The following is a 21,541-nucleotide window of genomic DNA, read 5'->3' as shown; positions in this document are numbered from 1 at the left end:
GTGTATTGAAAATTTCGCAACAGTTTTGCCAGTTCCACATCTATTGTGTCCCAAAAATACCATACAAAGCAATGTGGAATTTAAAAACTATTGTGAATTGAAAATACTTTACGATCTGTTTGCTATCGTAATTTTCTTTCGTGTGTCCGCCGATCCGTGCACTTACATATGTAACGATTCGACCCCAGTCTTATTTACAATAATATATAAGCATATGTTATACTATGTACATATGTATATACTTTCAGACTCTTACTGTTGGATCGAGACAGGCAAAATGACATTCGCGGCACTTCCCCACCACCAACATATCGCTCATATACCGGCAGTTTAATAAGGTAATTATGAAAAAGTGTATTTTCAAGTATTTAAAATAAATTAATAGTTTCGGTAACAAGCTTTGTATTTATAAATATTTGAGAGTTTTTAAAGACATAAATATATATGTACATATGTATACTTAATTATTAGTCAAAGTTCTATTGAGAAAAATGTAAGGCTAAATTAATATTATGCCAGGCTACCAATGAGAGGTGGAAAGCCATATATCGACATAGGGTTGGCTTGTAATGTTGTAATTGACACTTTGGAAAGCACCTACAAAGTTTACTTTTAGTAATGGGAAGAGTTTACTGTAGAGATGCAGAAAGAAGACTGTATGCTTCTGATTACATATTTTTGTTATATGTATGGTACAAGAGATTTTGTTTTGAAAACTAAATCCCAACCTCTATGTATATTGTTTATATTGCATTTATAAAAGACATCAATGCGATTAATAATGAAAACCGGTGCCGACTTCACACCGAACTAGAACAGGTAAGTTTTTTTTGACTTTTTTGAAAACTATCAAAATCATGGTAGGATTAAACCGATCGGAAACGAAAGACAAAATAACAAACATTTTGGGAAGATTTAAGGTCGAGAAAATGAAGGGAATTTTAAAGAATGGTTCATCTCGATTTCCATCAAAGCTACGAATCTTACAGAAAAAAGTTATTCATATGTTATCTGTACTGAAATAAATAGAATTTTTTCACATTAGCTCAACATTCATGTGAAATATTCAAATTATCAAATTTTTAGTTTTCTATTTTTATCTTGTACAAACAAGTTCTTTCATAAATTTTGATGGAATCGTACCTAATCATTTAAAATATTTATTTTTTCTCCTTATATTGACGTAATATCGACAACACCCTAATTTTCAATCACAAAATGTCAAGTCAAAATATAATTTTTTTTAAGTCAGTAGGGTTTTATGTTCATTGAAGATTCTACTTTCTGATCTCATCTAAAAAATCTACAGAATTTTAATAAATTCTCACTGTACGAATAATTTACTGTCCCAGTTAACCACGCAAAAGGGGGATCAAATGTAATTTAATTTTATAACAGCTCGAACTTGTAACAGAACCAAGTATTTACTCGTATACATTCGCTTAACGTAAAATATTATAATTGGAATCTTAGTCTATAAATCTAAAAATTTCAATATTTTATATCAAATTCATTAAAGAAATTTTTATTGAATTTTTAAACAAATACTTTTGTCAAATTATATAAAAATTTATAAAAAAAAGTTGTGGATTTGTTACATAGTTTAGAGTCTTGATATCCTGACCGATATCCGATAGTTATCAACATGCGAAAATCGTGTTGCTTGTTGTGTGGCCTTGCGCTTATATGATTTCTAATGATTTAAGGAAATTCAAATGTTGTTTATTTAATTGAAATTCAATCTATACAGTTATATTCTGAATATAACATCGTTCAAATTGAGGCCACGACTTCTTTTGCAGGAAAGAATCCGTTGAACCAAATTTTCGGGTACTTTTTCCACCAAATCAAGTCGTATGTCGTGAATAGCACGTTTAATCTTGACTTCTAAAGCTTTAAAAGAGTCTGGTTTATATTTGAAAAGACCAATGACTTCAAATAACTGCACAGGAGGCAGTCTAATGATGTTAAATCACAACTTCTTGGTTACCATCCAATGTCCAACTCCTTAAATAATCAAACCAAACTTTTCCTGAAATAATGCGGTTGTTGCACGTGCCCCTGTCCTGTTGAAATCAGAAACTTCTTCCAATTGCGCCCATAAAAAGTTGGTTATCATCGATCTGAGTATACTTGACTCCATTGACAGTAATGTGGTCCTACCAGCTCCACTTCGAAAGAAGTACGGTCCGATGATTCCACTAGCCCAAACTGTCAATTTAGGTGAATGTAATGGTTGTTCTTGAATAATTTGTAGATTTTCTTCGCACCAGAATCGACAGTTTTGTTAATTTACCACACCACTCAGATGAAAGTGAGCCTCATCGAAAAGATTTTTTAATTATTTTGTTAGCTTGTTAGATATTGGAAAAAGATAATTTTGATAATAAAATTAAATAATTTGTAAACGTTGATGAAATTTTAAACATTGTTGAATACAATGAAAAACAAGTAAGGAAGGGCTAAGAATCAAAGCCAGGGCAATACTTTAAGATGTAAAACCAATCAAATGGAGTAAAGTCAGCCGGATGTTCGAAAACACTGATATTTGTTATATAGGGGCTAGGCCAAGTTTTCGTTCAAAGTTATTTATTTCAAGCACAAAAATGCACTGTTATGAATAAAGCATGCTCTCTTATTTAGATTGGGATAACTCACATATTGGCCGATATATGCGGTAGAAAGTCACCCCGAAGTTCTAAAACCTTTATATTAAGTATATGGGGACTAAGAGAGGTATTGGTTCGATTCAACCCATTTTTGACATACAGACATACTATTATAAGGGAATGATTATTCATTAATTCAGTTATATATATCACACATTGACCGACATTTTCGATCAAAAGTCAACTTTAGGTACTGGGGATCTAAATATTTGGTACCTACAGGCTGGAACAGTTTTTATTGGATTTAAACAAAATTAATTTCAAATCATAAGATGGCTCCCACTAAAAGCATTACTCGTACAAAGTGTTATCCCTTTACATTAATTGCTTCTTGATTTGTGCTCTGGAAACTGAACGAATCCAGTGGAATTTAAAATTTTGCTATTTAGGAAGTAGATGGTTACTGTCCGATGTGACATAAAAATGTAAAATGAATGTCACGTACTAAATTTTGTCGAAATTGGTAGGTCAGGTCCCGAGATATGGGATTTCACCAAAAGTTGGGCGGTGCCACGCCTATCGTCCAATTTTCACACCAGCTCCCATAAAGCTATCTTATACCATCTCGTTGGTAAAATTGAATGTCTCTGCGTATTTAGTATCTATCGCGTTTTTAGTACTTTTTAACAGTACCGTTATATGGGAATTGAGCAGTAGAAGGTTTTATAAGATTTGTACCCAGCAAATTTGGTTGTTGTGGCTTGTATGGTTTAGGAGATATGTACATTAAACTTGTTAGAAGGCGCAGCCACACCCACTTTGCCCTTTGCTACCGGAAGCCTCTGTTACAAATTACAGCTTTATATCTTAATTTAATGCATATTATATGTATGTTTTATATGTTTCGGTTAATGGCGATTTATGGGCGTGGCAACTCGATTTTTTTTGTACTAAGGACCCTACTTAAAAATTAAAGTGTATTAAAGCGGACATGAACAATTTATTATTTATTGATTTTTAATAATATTGTAATTAGAAATTAGAATTTTTTGACTAATTAAACTGAATGCAAACAAATGGTATTTTTCTGAAATAAAAACCTCAAATATTTCTTTCAGAGCACCGCTAACAACAACAAGTAGAGGTGCCGGTCCGACCGGCAGCATTGCTGGTACTTCCGAATTTAGTTTCCCGCCCAGCTATAGATCACGGAACACTACTCCAGTTATGATATGCAGTGAACGCAGCGTCGACACTGCCACATCGAACCGTTTGCTGTCCAGCGAGGACATTCCACAACAGTCCACCACGCAACAATTGGACAGCAACAGAGGCAACCCAACAATTTTAACCTTATCAGAACCTAACCGGAGTGTGTGTGAGGTATCCCAAAACACTGAACAGCCGACCCATTCACAAATTCGTCAGGCGTGGACCTCAGCGATTGTGGAAATAGAGGCCTCAAATAGCGATGGAAGCCAAAATTATGGCAAACATTTTCAAGAAACAAATAAAGTGGAAAATACGAACGCTGTAAACTCAAAGGCACAGAAGGAGCAGATTACAATTATCACGATATCTAAAAGTGATGGTTCCTCGCAAAGAGACTTATGCAGTAGAGACCATATCGAGATACTGGCGCATTTGTAAAAAAATAATATGCATGTTCTTGGTTAAATAAATAGTTATAAAGATTGTTGGGTTGTTTTGAAATTGCAGCATCCTTGTTACAATTGAAGAAATTTGTAAAACATGTTTTGCATTTCCGAAATGATTTAACAAAAACTGTTACTTACCTGTAATTTATATTTTTCCATACTCGTATACATATGTAAATACACATAAGTATGTTATTTCGTAATACTACTTGGCTACGAGCAATTAACTTTCCATTTCCTTATGAAATGGTTCGTTCAAGTATTTTTATTTATAAAATACATAATATATTATATTACTAAAACTAAATTTTATGTAATTATAAATGTTGATACTTCTATTAAATCGAAAAGTGCTACTGTTTGTGGTTCGTTCTGAAGCCTATGTTATATTTATTTTGTTTCATCTTTATGAAGTCTTTACTTATGACATGTACTTCTGGATAAAATTTGACGATGACTGGTCAAATGCATGGGCAAACCGACTCAATAAAAAATGTTTTCCTGGATTTGTACAACCTTTTTTATGTTCGTGTAAAAATTGATCTCCATGCGACAATTAGTTTATGTTCGGTGGCTGTTTGTTTACGACGCCAAAAGTATTATATTTTAATCGCAAGTAGGGAATTAGAAACTATCAAACAAACTTAATCCCAAATAATGGATTCCATAAAACGGATAAAAATTTATTTCTACTTTTCAACTCAAATACTGGATTTGGATTGAAGTTTTGAAATTCGGTATTATCGATATCAACTCAATCGGTCGAAGAATTTCAATTGAAGAGTTGTCAAACTTTGTAATATTACAGTTTTCTACACTGTCACCGCCAGTAAGGTTGGCTAGTATATGAAGAGCTCCAATGCTTTGCACCAATTTTGTTCATAGTCGTGCAGTTTATTTTGGAAAAATATGAATGCGATATGGAGAACGAAAAAATAAACTAATTTAAATAATTTTGAACTATTTTTATTCAATTGAATGAGGCAAGCCGCAACTTGGAAGCATTAAAAACGATAATCTTAGAAAAATTGACGAAGTAACGAGAATACCTGTTTTATGAACGTTTTACATCAGATTTCAAAACATTAAAGCGTTTTCTCCATAACTCAGGATTTCCAAAACCATGTGCCTCATAACTTCAAAACTACTGCACCGATTGTTTATTATTTTATAAATAAATTAAGAGGTAACGCTGGAGAGTTTGACTGTTGTCTGTCAGTCCATCCGTCTATAACAATTCGCCTAAAGCTAATATTATAAGATCCCCTACCAACAATAAGCAAATGGATCGAATGATAACCCCGCCTACTGTCTATATAACGGTACTGTTAAAAACTATTCATAGCGCGATAAATCAATAACTAAATACGCCACAGACATTAAAATATGAGAGTGGGCCCGATTTTCTTTAGGTGAAAGCACATATCTCGGGACTTTCTCGTCCGTGTGACATTATATCGCATATAACAAATGAAAACTTGTCCTAGATCCCATATGACTAACAAGTTTTATGTACTTGAAGGTTTACCGTGGTTTTAATCATTGTTAGTTGCAAGAGTATGAAATGTTCGGTTATTTCCGAACTTAGCTCTTCCTTCCTTATTTAAAAATAGATTTTAACTATTTCATCTAAAAGACTCATAAAAATGACCTTGTTTTACATACAATTAACCCTACTCTCCTTAAAAACCTGTTTTTTGGTTCCAAATGAATTAAAGGATTCCACACGGCGATGAGGTTTAGCCACCTCCGGTATTGCTGAAAAAGCCCTTGACTGAGGCGTAATGAAGGGAAGCTTTCTTATAGCGATTTCTTTTCTCACAAAAAATGTTGCATTTATGCTGCCCTGTGCATGGGCTGTCAAAGATGCGTGTTCCATTCTCAACATTTTTTCAGGTTCAATTGTTCTTTTCTCAAAGTGTTGTCTTCTGAATAGGCAAAAGTGCAACATTTTCTACTCCTTTCATTATGAAAGAGTGTCAATTGCCCCATGAAGTTTTGTTTATGATTTCTGAAGGTTGCAAAATCATTATTGGAAATTGCAAATGAGTTTTCGACTCATCCTCATCATCAGCAGAAAATGAAATGCTAATTTTAGTTGTTAAAAGAGATTTCGTACCCAATTAAAAAATTGAACATTTTTGCAGGGTGCATGTGAACATTTGTACAATTTTGCCATATAAGGAGGCAACATTTTCGTTGAGAAAAGAAAACGCTATTAGGTCATTAATCATAGAGAAATTCGCAGATCCCGCGAAATATCTTGGCCTCAATTTCATGCGGTCACTTTGTGATAGGATTTGTGTGGGTGAAAGGCCACAGCGTATCCAGTAAGCTCTTCCTATCAGTAAGGCTAGCCTCTCCCGAGTTGTGGCAGTTCTGACAGGTTATTGCCCTATCGAAGTTCACGATGTAGAGGTTTGAGTATGCTCAAAACTTCTTTTTTTTGTCCCGCGTTGGCGAGACTAAAGCTTAAACACTTAGGAGTTCACACTTTCCCTCAGTTGGTGGGAATATAAATTAAATGTCTAAGTTAATTTCCCCAATCGATGACGATGGAGCAGACGTTCCATTGCCCGACCATGAAAAACAACAAATCGGCGGGGGCCGTTGGATTGCCGGCCGAGCTATTCCAACACCGCGCCGAAGAACTGATAAGGAGCATGCATCAGCTTCTTAGTAAAATTTGGTCGGTCGAAAGCATGAGAAGATTTGAATTTAAGAGTGCTCTGCCCTATCCACAAAACGGGAGACCCCACAATCTGCGTCAACTACCGTGGGATAAGTCTCTTAAACATCGCATATAAGGTACCATCGAGCGTATTGTGTGAAATATTAAAATGTGAGAAATGGCAATGATTCCAGTTGTCACTTGCATAGTTCGGTGGTTCCCCAAAATACACTTTCAATTTAATGGTAATTAACGATTCAAACCATCAGTCTCTGCTTGTGCTTTGTGAAAGCAACAAAAAACAACACTAATAACACACAACAAAGCGACGTCGATTTCATATGTATAGTATATGCGACATCAGGAGGCGACAGACTTCTAGCGACATCTGTCAAATATTAAAATAAACACGTTCTTATGGACACAGGGCTAGCTTAAGCTACTGTGGGGGCCAGCAGGTGACGAATAGCTGAACGGCCTCCAGATATGCAGGTTAGCTGCGAATATTGAATAAGCAGTCCCGACCAAAGAAGCAGAGATAGAAGGTGTAGCGTAAAAAGTTATATTTGCTTAAGTCAAAAGTTATAGTTTCTCTGATGGGGAGAATCCCGTGAATACCACCCATAAATAAGTGTCAAATCTGCAAAATACCGCAAACGTCTCACTCAGAGTGAGCGGCTTACTGGCCAGATTAAGAGCGGCTGAATTAAACACCACCCAGTAGGTATAAAATGGTAGGGGTAGGATCCCGGAAGAATAAGCCGTGGCGAACACGTTAGAAAAATACAAAGTTATGGTGCATGGTGTAAAAAGGCCAGTGCCAGCGGTTTTGGAGGGTGAGCAAGTATGCTCCCAGCCGTCGATATCCAGCGACTGCAATGATGTGACGGTGGACCACTTGGCCATTGCATCAGATAAAACTAAGTAAAAGTATAAGCAAATGTGCAAATATTGATCCCTTTAGGTGAGCACCAAAGTTAGCTCGATCGCCAGAGAAAACGCCTGTTGGAAAGCACGTACGGGCACAGTCATCTCTACCCGCACTGCAAAAGGAAATCTTGACACTGCAAGGAAAAAATGAAAGTGTGCAAGATCATATACTCGAACTGGGAGAAAATATAAAGAAGTTAGTAAACATAATGAGTCTCCTACAGTGCTCTACGTATAAATAACCCCATGAGGGAACTCCTTAGCAGTATCGCAAAGCATAAAAAGACTTGACTCAGTCCACAAAACCAAGTCTTACTGGGTGTTGTAGAAGCCACACCGAAGAGGTTACGTGATGGCAGGCAAGCTTGTCGAAAAACCTACCAAAAAAGACCAAAAGGTCGCATGGAGAATGGAATTTCAAAATAAGCAGAAAAGATAGAGAGGACAGGCGAAACTCCGATTATTGTAAGGAGGACAGAAACACCGAGAGATGAAGCCTGGGTTACGGTAAAGCACAAAACCCCTAAAAGTAAAAAGGTGAAGTAGGAAAAAGTCAAGCCACCACAGCCGCCGCGACCGGATGCTCTGGTCATAGCAAAAACTGAAGACATGCCCTACAGTAAATAGAAGGGAAGTCTTAAGCAACTTGGAAAAATGTATCGCGAATAAGAAAGTCTGCGAAGGGAGAGATCCTGCTCGAACTAAGAAGAACTCAAACAGGAAGTACGTATGAATACCGTGATGAAATAGATAGGGTATTAGGAGATCAAGCCCTAAGAACTTTGACTCATGAGCGATTTGGACGAAATTACAAAGAAGGAGCATATAGTCGAGGCCATCCGAGCGCAAATCAAAGAGATGAACCTCTTCTGCGGTGATAATATGAAACACCTTAAAAAAGCATACGCATGTACACAAAAGGCGGAAATAAGTCTCCCAGTACAGTAGGCAATGCAATTTCTAGGCGCTCGAAAAATTAAGATTGGCTGGGTAGTTTGCAGAATTCAGAAAGAAAGTGTTACCGATGCTTTTAATTCGGGCATATCGCAAAAACATGTACAAAACCCTGAAAATAGGAGCAAATGATGCATGAAATGTGGAGAAGCTGCCGTAAAGACCCAATTTGCGTCCTGTGTAAAAGCAAAGGAGGAACAAATCCAAATCATCAAATGAGCAACCGAAAATATCGCTTTTTCGTAGAAGCCTGCAAAAAGAAAAAGTAATGAAAATATCAAAAGTAAACGTAAACCACTGCGAAGCCACACAAGAACTCTTAACGCAATCCGTATGTGAAAAGCAAATAGATTTCGTATTAATATGTGAGCAGTACACAAACCCTAGTTCAAATACGTGGATTTCTGATAACACTAAAAAGCAATTTGGGCCTGTGGTGATAAAACTATTCAAAATGAACCATTGATGCACAAATCTTTTTACACGAGAGTAAAAATCTGTGGAATACATTTCTACAGTTGTTACTTGCCAGCGAGCTTTCCGCAGACAGATTTTGAAAAATTCTATTCGAACATAATAGCAGGAGACTTCAACGCATGGGTCTTACAATGAAGAAATAAAAGCACAAATCAGCGAGGGCTTGCATTACTCAGATCCTTCGGGCTACTCGATATAGTGTTGCTTAACACAGGATGTAAAATTATTGATATATCGTTTGCTAGCAAATCTCTGGCTCGAACAGCAGAATGGCAGGTGTGTGACACGTGCACACACAGTGACCATTTCTAAATTATTATAGATGTAAGCCTTCCCGTAAGACTAAGAAGGTGTGCGCGTAAATCATGAATCAGGGGACGCAAATCAGCAGGCTAAGTCTTTAGTGCAACATATCTGCAGGGCTTGTGACGCCGCCATGATCCGAAGGAAAAAACTCCCGATACCAAAGCCAGCATACTGGTGGAAAAACGTAATTCAACAATTGCGGAAGAGTTGTATTAAAGCGAGGCGTCAGTACTAGAGAGGTGCAGGTACGGGAGAACATGAGGGTTTACGTGAAAACTTTAAGACCAAGCGCAAGGAACTGAAAAAAGCTTTAAAAAATTGTAAAGCTATGTGCTTCAAAGCGATTTGTAATAAACTCGATGAAAATTCGTGGGGCGGTGCGTACAAGTTGGTCATGTCTAAAGTTCAAGGTCCCAAAGGGCAAACGCTGACCTGTACAGTACTTCTTAAAAATGTTGTTGAAACACTTTTTCCAACGCAGGACATGCAGGAGGAAGATCGGGTTTTTTTTCGGAAAGAAGCTGAAGATGGTTTCCGCAGAAAGCGCTCCACTGTCGACGCGATAAAAAAGCTGCAGGAATAGCAGATAAAGCTATTGAAGGTACACAAAATATGGTGCAATTATCACATTTGATGTGAAAAAATCAATCACAAGATGCACATTGAAAAAACCTGTGAAAAGCTGCACGAGTCATATCAGCCTTATCGCGAATCATGGCCAACATAGGTGGACCAAACCAAGACAGACGGTCGCTTTAGCCAATGTTAAGCTGGGTGGATAGAAATCTTGAACATACGGATTTTTTTGTGACGCAATTTTTAACTGAATATGGACGATTTAAAGAGTACCTGTACAAGTATGGCCACGATAACGGAGTGACGTGTTCCTTTTGAGTGTGCCCAACATTTAATGAAGAAAGAAATCTACTAGAACAGCAGATAGCAGAGCACGTATGTATCTCCGGATAATATAGTACCTAAACAGCGTCAAGGCTCTTAGTTGTCGCTCTCGCCTAATTAAAAATATTTCTAATTTTACCGACGAGTGCAGAGTGGACTAGTGATGCCACTAATATGTAAATTGTAAAATTATTCAAAGCTCCACCAAAACTGACGTTATTTTACAAAGAGAAGTCATGTCGTGTCACCCTATACTATGTATCTTGAAGTTGCGGTCGCAAAAAATGCTTGGTTATAAGGAAATATTCGCTATAGGGAAATTCGTTATATGGAGATCATAAATTGTACACTCAAAGTAGATTCAAAACACAGTGTTCTTATAATTGATTCGCTATAAAGAAAACATTGTTATATAAGAGTTCGTTATAGGCAGTTCCGACTGTATATGGGGCCCTATTCTGTATCTCGATTCGAAAATGTATTCTATTCGAAATTCGGATCTACACTATAATTATCCGAAAGTTGTACCACCCTGTGCCAGAATAAATACGTACAATTTCCTTTTTGCTTTCTACAACTCAAAAGTTAACGAAAATTGGCTTGAAAATTCGAAAATCGAGTTACAGAATGTAAAAAATCCGAATTCGAGTAAACAGTTACAGAATAGGCCCCCTGATTGTACTCAAAATTTATTTAAAAAAAAAACAAGCAAAATTCAAATTCGGCTGCGCTTAACCTTGCATAGGTTGAAGTTTTCTTACAAGTTGAAATCCAAGTGACTATCGCTCCGTCCCGAACTTAACCCTTAATTGCATATAATGAATGATTAAATCTAACTGTACATTGCAGTGCTGTTTACTACTTACGTGGTGCGTTTATATGTATATTATATACAAATGTCTTTTATGTAATATTACAAGATAAATTATCGAACTCGGAAAGCTTCCTTTTATTATTAATTAACATTCGCCATTTATGACAAGGGACTTCAGAAATAGCTATATATGTATATGTAATTAAATTTGAATGTATGTATATTCAATGAGGCTGAAAATACAAGGCCTTCGCCTCAAAAAAAAAAACTAAAACAAAGTAAAAACACATTTAATTAAAACACAATTAGTTTAAAACGATTTAAAATCAATTTGATAAAACGGGATTACAATTCTAGATATTTACTTTTATTTTACAATACAATTAATAATATCGCTAGAGACTGTTTTGCATATGTATGTATGTATGTATTGGTCTCTCATGTATGCACGTTGCAGTTATTCACATTATGCGCGATTGTAAGTAATTGTTTGATATTTTAACGTCCAAGGGTGGAGAGAATTTCACTGTACTTAAGCTTCGTTCGAGTTCTCGTTTAGTCATGTACAGCTAATACATTTAGATTTAAAGTTGTGTTAATTTGGTTTCCCAAAATAACGCCAAAAATTATTAACTTAACTCAGAATTATTATTTTAATTCAGAAATCGTGATATTGAGACTGAGAAATGTTTCTTTTCGAGGTTTTTGTTATTTTTCGAGGATTTTTGCATATTTTGTAAGTGGGGTGGTATTGTTATATCCGTGATCCCTGATGTACAGTTACATAACGTTACAAAAGTGTTTAGCGCGCGTGATTTTTACAGAAGGGACGGCCGCCCTTATTGTAGAAGCTCTGGCCTTCCAAATTTTGTTTACAATACTAAAAAAACATAAACAATATTAATGACATTTAACATAACACTTAAATTTTATAACTTACAGTACAATTGAAGCATTGACTGTGATAGTTGTGGTTCAACGCTTCGACCCATCTGTCACCTGCTTCCACTGGGAATCCGCAAGCGAAGCATTTGGTTGTAAAAAGTTCATTCCAATCCGCTTCGCAGTATGCATTGCCATCTTCTAAGAAGAAAGGGGTGTTGCCAAAAAGTTTACCACAGTGACCACATGTGAAGCATTCTGGATGGAATTGCTTGCCGATGGCATTCAAGCAATCACCCTAATCGATAAAAAATGTTCATTCCACTTCATTTAAATAATAATAACGAACTTACCTTTATTTTGCTTCCACACTTGCTACATGTAGGAGCTAAATACTTCTCAAAACAGTATTCACAATAAAGATCGCCTTTCTCCTCAACGAATCCAATGTCCTGCAATGGACGACGACAGTTGGCATTTACACAAATGAAGTGTTCCGGACACCAGATACGTCCCAATGCCGTAATGAAAGGTCCTCTGAATTGGAAAAATTACAAAAACTTTTAAAATATTTTGAACAAATGTATATTTGCAATCTCCCTTAGCGAGATGTCATATAACATACGTACATATGCATAAATTGAATTCATATTAACACATAGAAAAGTAATGCCACATTTTGTTAATCATATAAACACTCGTTTACTCACTTAGTTATTTCTAAATTACACTGGCAGCAGATCGGACGCTTTCCATCTTTTAGTAACTGACTTACAACCTCTTCATTTTCCGGCGGCATAACTGCGTTTGGCAGACCCTCACCATTACTTGACTTTGGACCAAGAGCTCGAACGTGTATACTAAACGCTGGTCCTTCTCGTGCACTATCACTTACATTGAGATCAGTTGGTTCGATATATGACCGTCGATCAAGCTCATGAGTGGAAATTTCGCCTTCTCTTTGACTTGAACATTGTTTTAGTGGACCGCCAGTTTTTTCACGATATATCACATCTTGTGGTTTACTTGCAGACGGAATATCGATTGATTGACAACTTGTAATATCAGCCCGCTGAGCTGATTTAATGGAGTTGTCGGTTTCGGTCGCATGTGTATGATGTGGAACGTCAACAGTCTGGGGAGTTGAGGTGTAATTCTGTTTGTTGTTATCACAAATACCAAGTAATTTTCCCATAGGATGGCTAGTACTAGTAGGCAGCTTTGCGGCAAATGTAGTGTTAAGCTCCTTTTGAGAAAACATTTCTGGATTCGGCTTTTGACAAGTAATCTCACTTTCAGTGTATGCATTTTGCTCAGGCAACTGCTGAACAGTAACCACCGGTTTCAAAGCCACTGGAAGAGTTGGATCAACATTTTTGAAGTCCTCTAAATCGAAGCGCTTTCGAATTACCATGGGACTTCTTGATTGATTGGAGCTACAATTGCTTCGCAAACTAGATGTACTACCACCATGAGATGACGTCGGCATCGTACCGCGATTGTTTGCCAATCGGGCTTCCAACATATTTGAAATAATTTTTCCCGCTTCTGTCATAAAATTGTCCATCTTATCTCCTACATTCATTAAACCAATGGATTCGGTCAACATAGCAGTAGCGTTACCATCGGCTTGCAAGTCAGTATCCGATTGATGAGCGTGCGAAATATTCCGATTCATTTTCGAATTTACTTTGTGTGGAAGTGTAGCGTTAGCATTAGTGGGTTTAGTGCAAAGCTCTGCAAAATGGAAAAAATAGAAACACAACGGTATCGAGCCAAGGGTTATAATGGGTTAAACGGCACATATAATTAAAGAAAAGTGTATGCATTCAAAAATGGTTAATTTAAAATACATACATGTGTAAATATATTAAAATTTTCTGTATACCTAAGGCTGGATATGCTCGATCAATAAAATGGGTTAGAGGGTAACCAAATATTTAACGGAATAGTAGAAATCAAATTCAATTGAATAAACAAAACTTAAAAAGTCAGAAAATATATTAACATGCTTAACGTACATCTTAACATTTTCATTTAAGTATATTTAAACAACAACAATTCATCCATAGCATAAAACCAAAAAACACCAAACTCTCAATTCAGTATGCAGCATTCACCTGATCTGGATATTGCAGCTACTGCACAAGGGTACACGAACACCAGGACCAACTGCTTTGTTAAAGATTCCACGACCGCGCTTAGGAGCAGAAGTAGCACCAAATGCTCCTTTGCCTCCAACACCTGTTAAGCCATCGAGACCAGCGTTAGACTTGTTTTTATCAACGGTATTAGGTGGCGGAAATGATGTAGTTGCGCTTGCTGTAGCCGCGGCGGCTGTAGCGGTATGTGGCGCTTGCGATGACCCTGTGTCAATGGCATTAGCCGCATTAGCGGTAGCGATAGTAGTAGCTTGCGCATTAGTCTTTATATCCGTTAAACCTGTGGAAGCGTTCGTCCGATATGTTAAGTGATTATTTTGATTAGAATTAACTACGTCAGTTGCAGAAGATTGCGCTAGCAACTGTTGCTGTCTGCAGCAAGTGTGGCCCGGACGACAGAATGTACCCGTTACGGGGCAAACGGCACTGGCGCCGGTGGTCCTGGCACTTGCCGCTCCAGCTATATTGTTATTAGTAATAGAAGCTTTTGTTAGACTTCCAACATTAGTGGCATTAGCTTGCGATGATAATGATGATGTTTTGCTTGAGGAAGAAGTGAAGTTGCTGCTTGAATATGTGCTTAATGATTGCTGTTGTTGCGAAACCACAGATGATCCATATGCACTTGACAAGTGTATGGCAGGTGATAACTGTTGCTGTTGTTCATTAAATCCTGGTGGCGGACCAACCATTTTGTTATAAGGGGTCGCAGAAAATAAATAGTTTGGACGTTGAGGTTCATCGTGAGGAGGTAACACCGGTTTAGTCGGAAATTTCGATGATGGTTCGGGCGACTTTATTTGAGGAAATGATGTCTCAGTTAGTGTGGCTGCTCGTGCACTAATGGCCTGAGATTGACTAGTCAGATTGGTAATCTCCTGCTCTAAACCAGATAAGCGACGTGCCTGATTAGCGACATATCCCGTTTTCCCGTACGATTGGCGACGTTCACTTGCAGGGCTCGATTTGATAGTTTTTGAATCAGTGCGAATCTCTACCGAACGGGCGCTTTGGGTGTGTTCATATTCCTCAGTTACTCGTCGCCTACTCTCAATCTGAGTATTTCCAAGCTGAATTTTCGTTTGGCTATCTAATTTTGATTGATTTTGATGAACTTTTTGGACTTCTTTTTCAGTGCTTTGTACCTTGTAATCACCAATTTCACAGGTTTTAATTGTATCGGGTTTATTAATGCAGCTTTGACTTCCTGTACTGATTGCTTGTTCGTAGTGTGATAATATTTGTGTTTGTTGTTGCTGCTGCTGCAGCTGTTGTTGAGCACCTAAATAACTTTGTCCAGTAGTAATTGAGCCGGCTTGAAGAACACGCGGAGACAAGGAAGATAACTTATTATCTATGGGTTTTGATGAACGTATAGCTGCTAATGGGTTTGGTGGTGGACCCGGAGCAGGAGATCGTGCACGATCTGGAAATGGTGAAGCTGACCGACGATCGTAATTACGAGCATGGGTCGCAGGGCACTCGTCAAAGCACAGCGCTTCCGGTGTTTGATAATAGGGAATTACTGGGACTGGTTTTGAGCTAATTGAAGGCGTATAAGGGCGACTTAATGTTTGTGACTCGTCAGTTTGCAAATGTTCGTCTAAGGATTGAAAAGCCATTGTTACTTGGGGCGCTATTTTTTCTTCAATTATGATAGGTACGATAGGTTTTTTGTTTTGCATTAACAATTTTGATTGCTCTTGAGAAGACGATTTGCTACTTGTACTTTTAATCGAATCACGATTTGCAGATGATATTTTTTCATGTTGCTGTTGATATTGTTGAGAAGCTGCTATTGTTGTACAGCTTTGGGCTACTGGTTTATGTACTGGGTTACTTGATGAACTAGTGACTGGTGCATCGACAAAAGCAAGTGGAATATTTTCACGAAGCTCTTGTGGTTCTGGAGTACGAGCAGGACTTTGAGTTGGTAATACTGTCCAATTGCGTTGATATTTAGGTATCGTATCAGCCTTGTGCAAACCGGAAGAAGCGGATTTTCCATGAAGGTGACTTAGCGGTGATGGTGGTGGAAATAGTACTTCAGAATGTTCAAGCTCTTCAGTTGTTTCTTCAATGACTTCGTGCAAGTCGACCTTGACATCAGACTTAACGGAACGAGTATTGTTTTGATATGATGACCTTGAGGCATGCGTTGAATTGGTGTCATACGTGCTAGTAGAAGTGGTGTTTGACATTGCTTGGACTGCGGAAGAGGATTCAGAGGAAGAATTTCGTTTGGTATAGGAATTTAATGAGGACATTTGACATGTATTAGTCTCTGATATTTTTTGATTTTTGATTGGTTCAATATGTTGTTGCTGAAGTTCTTCTTCTTTTTTGTGATAGTAATCAATGCGCTTTTTATTACGTTCTTTAGCTTTATAGTATCCTTGGTAATCAGGATCAAAATCTTCTTTTGTATAGGACGCAATGGATTGGCGTGGAGTATTGGAAATTAAAGGCTCTTGGGTTGGTTGGAATGCTTGCATTGCCGCAAATGCGGATGATTTACGATGTTGGGAAAAATTTCGCCTTTCCGTCGTATAGTATTCGATGGACTCACTATCGAGAGCTTTGATACCTAATTCTTCTTCACGATTAAGAACTTGAAATTCTTGTTTCTTTTTCTTCTTTTCGATTTCTTGTTCCTCAAACACATTTGTAGCGTTTTCCGGATTTAATGGTGTATAAGCACGTTCGGGTGCCGTGCACAATGCATCTGACAAGGTCAAATGCTCTTTGGGTGTGGGAAGATCAAGCAAATGAATAGGCACATCCCTGTCAAAATGACCTTCAAAGGGACGTTCTGGTGCTGTAGTAAGTGCACTTAAAAATGGCGATTTGGGACGGTAATCTTCTCGCATATACGGTTTCATATCAATTGGCGGTGGCATATAAGGCTTAGTTTCTTCGGGAAGAGGAATTATTTGTGAAGGAGGAGGCTCAAAGCGTACCTCCCACTCTGGTGCTGTTGTTATAGCATTCGCCAGCCACGAACCTTTGGGTGGAGTTTCTTCAATAGGTAAGATTTCTTCAGCATACACCGTCTCCTTTGCGTCTTGAGTTTTTACAGTTTCTTGTGGTGTTTGACCTTGCGCCAATGGTTCGAATGAATCACCATCGCAAGGTTTTGGGCATGGGCACTCTACTAAGTGAAAAGGCACATCTGGAGCTGTAGTCAATACCCTAACCATCGGGTTGATCCATTCCTTGGGCACAGGGTTAGGTATTTTAGACGGTGGTATTTGTCGTACAGGAGCTATTTCAATTTTAATTTCGGAAGTAGGTTGGAAAATACGTTGACTTTCCTGAACTTCAGCATGTTCTGTTTTAACAAAAGTTTCATTTCCCTCTAGTAAATCAGATGGAACTGTAGAATTGGAAGATACTGTGCCGCTTTTAGCTAGGGTTTGAGATTTATATTCTTCGTCACTATATGATGGAATTTCTTTTGTCTCAGGTTCGTCTATAAAGACGACATGTCTATTTCCTTGGATATTCGGCGGAGGAACTGGACTAGGTGTTACCTCCCTGACCATATCGATTAATTTGTTTGTATTTAATGGTGCAACTAAGGACTCAACGCATTCTTGAGCACTACGACGTCCACATATATATTCGGATGAACTTATACAGGAGGAATCTTGTGGATGTTGTTGCATAGTAGCAACCTCCATATCCATATGATAATCTAACTCTGATCCGGATTGCTGCTCATAAATTTGTTGCATTTGATAGGCTTGCACCTGTGCGGCGTACATACGTTGATATTCCTCTGACGTTGTCGTCGTTGTTGTTGATGTCGATGTAAAACTTTCCGAGCTAGACTCAATTTCAGGCGGTTGCAAATCTATAGTTAGATGTGGTGCCGACTTGCTTTGTCGATTCGACCGAAGGTATTGCTTTATATTTTGTTCGTGTTCATTATCTTTTATTTCATCTGCATGCAAAGATGGCTTATTAACCACTTCATCTTCCTTTTGCGAATGTGAAACGTTTGCTGCTTTGGCGAAAACATGTTGTGTTTCTGGTGGAGGAATATAAAGTGGTGCCGCCGTCGGTACAATGGGGCTATCCTCCTTTGGTGGAGGCCAAGAGAAGTTACTGCGGTTTTGTCTGTTAACTTCGGACAGCTCATGATCTTCTTCAAAGTAATCAACTCCGGCTGGTGCTGCGGTAGAATTTAACTCTTCCGCATATTGCGGTTGCAAGCTAGCATCAGAATCTGTATGTCAAGGTATTTGAGGGATGGATAGTTGGTGGGTTTTGCATTTCATTCAATTGACATTTTTCCAATTGTGGAGATTTTATTTGAAATATTTGGATTTTGCACGATTTCGCCACCAATTTATGTAAATATACAGGCGTTAGGCGTAAGACACCAGTGTTCAAATAAACCGTTTATAATGTTTTTTATATTCATTTTTCAATGATGATTAGCGCATTTTTTGACGAAGGATGAGGAATGAGGGTGAATGGCGAGTAAATGTTGCAAACAGCGGTTAATTAGTAATATATCAACGTGGGTGTGTGAACATAAAATTACAAGTACGAGATCGAAAAAGAAATAAAATACATTTAATTGTTAGAATTACTCGGAAGCGTAAGAGGCTTGGCTAAGAGTATAAACTGACTACAATTTGGCAAAAGAATTATAGGATAAGGTAATGAATGGCGCTTTGAAAATATAACATTACTTTGTATCTGCGACTTACATATTAACATTTATTTGTGTATACATGTGCATGTGTAGCATGTAAGAGCAAAACTTTAGTATAAGAAATGCTATGTTATACGAGTATGTTGATGTCTTTAGCCAATCGTAAAGACCTGAGCGAGCATATGTGCGACTTGACCTTATAAATATTAGCACTGGATACTAAATAAACCCAACTTACGATACAAAATTTGTTTCGAAATTGTTTTAAGTTACAATTGTAGGCATAAGTATTTACATATGTATTTACATAAGAACGTCCATACGGCATTAATATACTACATTAATATACTACATCAATTGGTTGAATTGCTGGAGCGGCGGTTTATGTTATATCGGTTTTTATCAGTTCCCTTCACACGAACAGGTTCAATAGAATAATTTCGGAGTTTCTAATTAAAAGCGCTTTACCTGAGTGTTCTAGTTTCAGTATGTGCGCACTTATTTTAATATAAACGCTGATTTATAATTTTCTACTCTTCTGACACATCCAATCACAAACATCTGTACGCATGTATATCTATTAAGTAATTCAGATACTTACGAGTGTAATATGGAGAGACGCAGCGAACTAATAGAAGTTAGTTGCCATATTTTACTATCTTATACTATATACTATACATATATTAATAACACTAATGTGTTATGTGCTGAAAAAAATTTGGATTTTGGGTAGAATTAAATTAAATCATACATGAAGAAAACTTCAATCTGACTATTTATTGAAAATTTGTCGATACAATGACATTTACGGTAAGGTTAGTAGAGTCAGCATGTTTTAACCACAAGTAAAATTTAAATATTTAAACATCAAAATATTTGCGTTTTCAAATGGCAGAAAAATTCCAGTCTGAAATTGTCGATTGTGGGAAAATTCAAACTAAATTGTATTTGAGAAAACTTAAGTTCGAAGTTTTTCGAAAAAACGAAAGTTTTCATCAACAAGAGTAAATGTAAATTGGTCTGCATTATTGAAACAGTGGAGATATTGAAAACTTCACAACATTATCTCGAAATATTAAGATATAATTATGTATACATGCAGGTTAATATTTTAAAATTCACCACTTAACACTGGATACATGGTTTTCCGGTAGTTGTCTTCTCAACAGATTTGTAAGTTTTGATAGAAGGGAGGGAATTGAACTTTGATTGAGTTTAATAATGGACGTAACCTAAAAGGGAGAATTAGAAATACAAACAATTTTAATTAAAGGAGGATTAATTAAAAGTATGCGAAGGATATATTAAAATAGTTTTTTGAGATTTAGTTAGTTAACTGCGTCTTTTCAATTTACAATATTCAGAAATTAAAATAAATAAAAGGAAAAAAATTTGGATAGCCTTGTTTAAGCCATAACATTTTGAAATAGATATACAAGTTATACAGATGTTATACGTACATAAAAATTAATAATTTGTCAAAAAAATTTTTTTTTTCGTTTTTTTTTTTTTTGAAATATCATGAATATTTACTTGTTTAGTTTATATTTTGTACTCTCGAAACAGTTTTAGCACCACAGTCGGTCTCTACGAAATCAGTCAATAGGTATGTACTTCTAGTTCCTTTATACCTAATATAATGATTTTTGATTCTATATATCGCTAAAATTACATATTCGGCTCCAAAAACTATTACTAACGCTTCATACCTTCCGAAAAGTGGTTTCTTTTCAGCGGCTCCTGAATGTACAACTATTTTAGCAAAGCATATATGTGACCTGGTCTACGAAAAGGGAGCTAACGTGCGAAAACTAGTTTTCTGGGAAAAGCTGTTAAAAATAATCGTCAGTTTCTCGTTATCTCATTAATTGTTCTCCTTTTTTTTTGACACCTAAGCCCCCTTTCCGTAGACCAGGTCCAAATCCAATCCAAAACTCGCATTGTAATGAAGTAATTTCCTCAAATTTTCTGCCTACATATGCACCGCTCTTCCCAGAAATTTAAATTTTTTTAATTTTATAAACAAAATTTAGAAAAAAGGTCTTAAGCGGGGTATTGAAGTCGCAAATATAAGACGCAGCCATATCGAACCACAATTACGTTCTAGACACCTTCAGCCAGCTACCGATTTATTAAGCGCTCCAGAGGAATAGTTCAATTTAGATACCGATTTGAAATGGCTCATGAATTGTTGAATATATATTATGTATTATATTTGAGTTAGCAGGTCTATATTTAATTACTGCGCTTAACAACAGATTGGCATTAACGACTTAAGGATATGAAAGCTCAAAGCGCCGAAGCGTGATGCTTTCGAACTACTTATTGTTACCTTACAATCAGTTTTTACCTTGATTGTAGTAGTTGTTGTATTGCGTATTATATGCGGGCATAGTGGCATATTTATTGGATCCATAGTTTGTTGCCAATGGTTTTTTAAATTGTATCGAGTAATTTTTCGTGTAATTGTTGTATGTGTTTACTCGTCGTCCTAATTATACATATGTATATA

The 21,541-nt window shown here is 36.9% G+C and overlaps 3 protein-coding genes across 22 annotated transcripts in view; 2 read left to right on the top strand and 1 right to left on the bottom strand.

The window, feature by feature from the left end:
• Nucleotides 1-4,649, top strand: part of LOC120771964 (serine-rich adhesin for platelets) — a 59,912-nt gene extending 55,263 nt beyond the window's left edge. The window contains exons 6-7 of the mRNA XM_040100299.1: nucleotides 249-338; nucleotides 3,728-4,649. Coding sequence (XP_039956233.1) covers nucleotides 249-338; nucleotides 3,728-4,259 — 622 coding nt within the window. The 3' untranslated portion in view covers nucleotides 4,260-4,649. The remainder of the gene's footprint in view (nucleotides 1-248; nucleotides 339-3,727) is intronic.
• LOC120771970 (putative sodium-coupled neutral amino acid transporter 11) overlaps nucleotides 1-21,541 on the top strand; it is a 550,765-nt gene that overhangs the window by 78,110 nt on the left and 451,114 nt on the right. The window lies entirely within an intron of this gene.
• LOC120771962 (PDZ and LIM domain protein Zasp) overlaps nucleotides 11,431-21,541 on the bottom strand; it is a 51,049-nt gene continuing 40,938 nt past the window's right edge. For 9 of the 18 annotated variants that reach the window (XM_040100278.1, XM_040100279.1, XM_040100282.1 and 6 more), the window contains 4 exons: nucleotides 14,322-18,594; nucleotides 12,555-12,738; nucleotides 12,260-12,499; nucleotides 11,431-12,199 (listed from right to left, as the gene is read on the bottom strand). In XM_040100278.1, the coding sequence (XP_039956212.1) occupies nucleotides 12,122-12,199; nucleotides 12,260-12,499; nucleotides 12,555-12,738; nucleotides 14,322-18,594 (4,775 nt within the window). In that variant the 3' untranslated portion in view covers nucleotides 11,431-12,121. Of the gene's footprint in view, nucleotides 12,200-12,259; nucleotides 12,500-12,554; nucleotides 12,739-12,911; nucleotides 13,939-14,321; nucleotides 18,595-19,759; nucleotides 20,262-21,379; nucleotides 21,521-21,541 lie in introns of those variants that run through there. The other 9 variants (XM_040100294.1, XM_040100296.1, XM_040100290.1 and 6 more) reach the window with 8 other exon arrangements.

This window comes from Bactrocera tryoni, chromosome 3 (genome assembly GCF_016617805.1).
Source record: "Bactrocera tryoni isolate S06 chromosome 3, CSIRO_BtryS06_freeze2, whole genome shotgun sequence".
Classification (NCBI taxonomy): Eukaryota; Metazoa; Arthropoda; class Insecta; order Diptera; family Tephritidae; genus Bactrocera; species Bactrocera tryoni.
Note: the sequence above shows the minus strand (reverse complement) of the source record. Positions and strands in the feature narration are given on the sequence as shown.